Here is a 3662-nt window from a genome sequence, read left to right as displayed (position 1 = left end):
AAATGATAAAATACCTTGTTTTTTGCTAACAATAAATGTACAGCAAAATATTACATTGTTGATTGACATTTGCTTCGATACAGTATGTTGTATCAGATTAAATCGTAAAGTTATTATGTATAATTATTATAACAATTTATGAACTATAAGAAAGTAAATTTTATCAAAATTTTATATCCGACGTCAATAACTGTAGTGTGTTACTTACGTCACCAAAGGTTGATATGGATAACAGAACTATTTTTCCCGCAGTTATCTTGATAGTGTGACTCGATTGCATGATTATCAAAATGAGACCGAGCGCTGTTTTGTGAGGTAATTTATACCATTTGGTCATATATGCTACGTCTCCAATTTTTTTACACTAATAAATGAAAATATTTAGAAATTTCTTTAAATATCTGAATGTCTAATGTCGAAAAAATATCAAAGGAGGATATGATTAATCAGATCTATTTGTTTGACTCGTATTATTGTAGTTACAATTCAGTGGCTAGTGTAGGTCTGTGGTGCGGTTGTACAGATGCAACAAATTAAATTATATAGTACAAATATTTATACTGTTATTGTGATTTCTGTTATTTCAATCATTAAGATCTTCAGTTGGTGACTTTTAAGCTTGGATCAGACTACCAACTTTGTTAGTCTAATTAGTGCTAGAAGTTCACTAAACTTGAATTTTTTCTATTCCGATTGATTAAATTTTAATCCAATCTCAATCCCAATCCGTCGTGTCTGATACGGGCTTTAGTTAACTGACGAGGATCTCAGAAGGATAGGTACTGATTTTCGAAATCGCAATAACATAACAATTTGTACTATATAAACTTGATATTAAAAAGTATTTTGATGTTAATACAATTACATTACTTGTTTAAATATATAATAATAAAATAATAATAAAGCATTCAATATTTCAAATTTATTTAACGAAACGACATTGTATTATATTTTATATATGTATAATCGAAATGATTGAATTTTCACAATTCTAAAAAATCTTTTTTATTTCAAGGTATTACCTGTTCCGTGAGGATCTCTCCAATATAACAAAATATAAATATATTGAAACCCGTCGACATGTACCCGATAAAATATGATAATATTTTTGCTCTATTAAGCGTACCCCAGTTCTGGAAAATCATTTGATAGCTTTACTTACTGTGGAAAAATAAGATTAATCTGTTTTTGCGGCATCTCAGTTACGATACGAGAAGATGTTTTATTCATCTTTAGCATACCACAACAATGGAATATCCAAGGAAACACATTTTCATCGTGCATCCCATCACTTCTACTAGACAGGCTTTATTCATAATACTCTCTATTTGTTCTACAAAACTGAAACATATTTCTACAGTTACACATACATTCAAGCGTGATGTTACGTTTCTTTTGCAAAATTTATTTTAGACGATCTACGATTTGTGTTAGTATTTAGTATAATATATTTTTACAATCTATGTGTACTGTGTAATACGAAGAACATTTAAGTAATAGGAATACATTCATCTGTGTATGTATATGTATATGTATGTATGTGTTTGTGTAATGTGTACACATATTCATTCTAAAATTTAACGCGAGTTATATGTATAGTAGATCGTTTAAAATAAATTTAAATATTTGCATAGTTTTTTTCTCTCTTTCTCTTACATGTACTTCAATTTACGATATAGTATAACAATATTTTAAGTTTAACGTAAGATATTAGTTCATGCAAAGCAATGTAATGGAAATGTTTATTTATATCTTTAATACTCAATAAAAAGAAACTCGCACAAAGTGCAATCAAAACTCTGTATTTGGTTGTAAGTAAAATACCTGAGGACTCTCCTGTGATGTTTTACGACAACTGCAAGTTTTTGTTCTGCTAAGTGATTTTTCTTCTCCTCGGCAAGCTCGTTTAACCACGTATGCATTACATTCAGTTAACCACAAGCATGTGTTGCGAAAACGGCAGCGAGAGTGCAGACAGTTGCTGTAGAGGAAACTATTACAAACGCCAACAAGAATTGCACACCCAGCATGATCTCGTTCGCAGGGCTAAATCTCACGTCAAGTATCTTGCTGTACACTGAACATGCCATCGGATGCATTGTAATGGTTTTGTTGCCGATGATAACGGTTGTTGTTTTCATCATCCTGGCCACGCCAAAGAAGTACGTACTACTGTGCATAAACGTCGCGCAGAACGCGGTCATGAAGCGGCCGATCTTGGCATATTGGAACATCACTTCGCGGTTATCGTTTCTCCGAATCCGTCTCCAATCCGTTTCCATATGCCGTATGCAATGTTGAATGTCTTTGTTACGCGTGAGTAACATCCAGTAATTTACAGCTCCCATGATTCCGTGAATCAGCGGAGTGAGGGAGTGTAATTTAGTCTTAATGTCTTTTTTCTCGAATAACATGTACAACATGCATGGTATCAGAGGGACCGCCATCGCAGCCCAAAGAATGAAGATTTGCATTAACACCGCGAGTTTTTTCATTCTGTTCGACGCGCTTATTTGTGGCCAAGCACCTAGCGATATGAGAAACCATCGATTTAATTGTATACCGTAGTCATTGAGGTTTTCGTTATCTGTTATGTGTTTCGGATCGCTCATGATCGTTTCACAAAGACGACCGATACGTTACTGCAATGATCATCTTAAGTTTTGCTTATAGCTGTAGCTTAACTAGAGACATGCATAAATACGCTTGCGCCAGCTTTTAACAATGTTTTGTGAAGCGACGTGTCGATGGCATTGTCCTAAGAAGAGCGAACGCTCGTGTCCAATCAATAATTGTATCCAATCAATAATCGTTCTTTACACGAAGCCTGCTTGCCAGTTTGACAAGAGACCGCGTTCAGTGAACAGTGTGAAAATATTTTTCCGAAAGTGATAACCAACTTTTGATTTTTCGTTATTTTGTATCGCTTACCGTTTATTAGGTGAAACGTGTATAATATGACAAATTACTTTTTCAAAAAATTCTACATGTAGTGATTGTGATGTACGTAATAATAAAGTCCAAAAGTTTCTGACGCAAGATTTAATATGTGTGACAGGTGATAAAATAAAAAAATTATTTATTTTTCAATACATTCACTTTTTATTTTTTAATTAAATGATTTAATTTTTCTATACCGCTGAAAAATTACTCTGAATTGTTTTCCTTAAAATTGTTTAACAAGGAGATTAATTTCTTATTATTGTTAAAATTTTTTTCACGTAAATCGGATTTCAATTTAAAAGTTCCTTTTGTATTTTTAAAGTTCTCTTTGTATTTTTCAAATAAAAGTCCGATTTACGTGGAAAATGGGTCTGGTTTTAAATAACAGGTGGTTGTGTGTGTGTGGAGTCGGCTATTGACAGCCGGTCGATCCAGCTGTCATTTTAAACAACCGTCGTCGTTTAAAAATTATGTCAGTCGATATCTTCCCCAAGGTTTTAGTTTGTCAGTCATACGTTCTCTAGACTTTATTTTTTTTCGCCGGTTAGTCCAATTTATAGATATTTTTAGTCTAAATATTTTACAGATTTGTTAATATTATTGGAGTTTTTCTAATATTTCCCCTTGGATATTACACTATCTTTGTACATTTATTTTTTAAATTCTTATCTCATGCTCATCGTGTAGAGCTTGAGATTATTTAATTTATCTATTACCCT

General features: G+C 32.5%; 1 protein-coding gene across 1 annotated transcript; it reads right to left on the bottom strand.

The window, feature by feature from the left end:
- Positions 1-1028: 1028 nt before the first annotated feature.
- LOC112468832 lies at positions 1029-3002 on the bottom strand. Its single transcript, XM_025038196.1, has 2 exons — positions 1825-3002; positions 1029-1341 (listed from the first exon to the last, which is right to left on the bottom strand). Exon 1 carries the CDS (start codon positions 2610-2612, stop codon positions 1932-1934), a length of 681 nt encoding a protein of 226 aa, XP_024893964.1. The 5' UTR covers positions 2613-3002; the 3' UTR covers positions 1029-1341; positions 1825-1931.
- Between the last annotated feature and the right edge of the window lie 660 nt (positions 3003-3662).

This window comes from Temnothorax curvispinosus, unplaced genomic scaffold, assembly GCF_003070985.1.
Source record: "Temnothorax curvispinosus isolate PA1 unplaced genomic scaffold, ASM307098v1 QBEX01002142.1, whole genome shotgun sequence".
Taxonomy (NCBI): Eukaryota; Metazoa; Arthropoda; class Insecta; order Hymenoptera; family Formicidae; genus Temnothorax; species Temnothorax curvispinosus.
This window is presented reverse-complemented; position numbering and strand designations above follow the sequence as displayed.

Bases quoted from the DNA above. Each gene is read 5' to 3' on its own strand.
- LOC112468832 (XM_025038196.1), bottom strand. From the start codon at position 2,612: ATGAGCGATCCGAAACACATAACAGATAACGAAAACCTCAATGACTAC.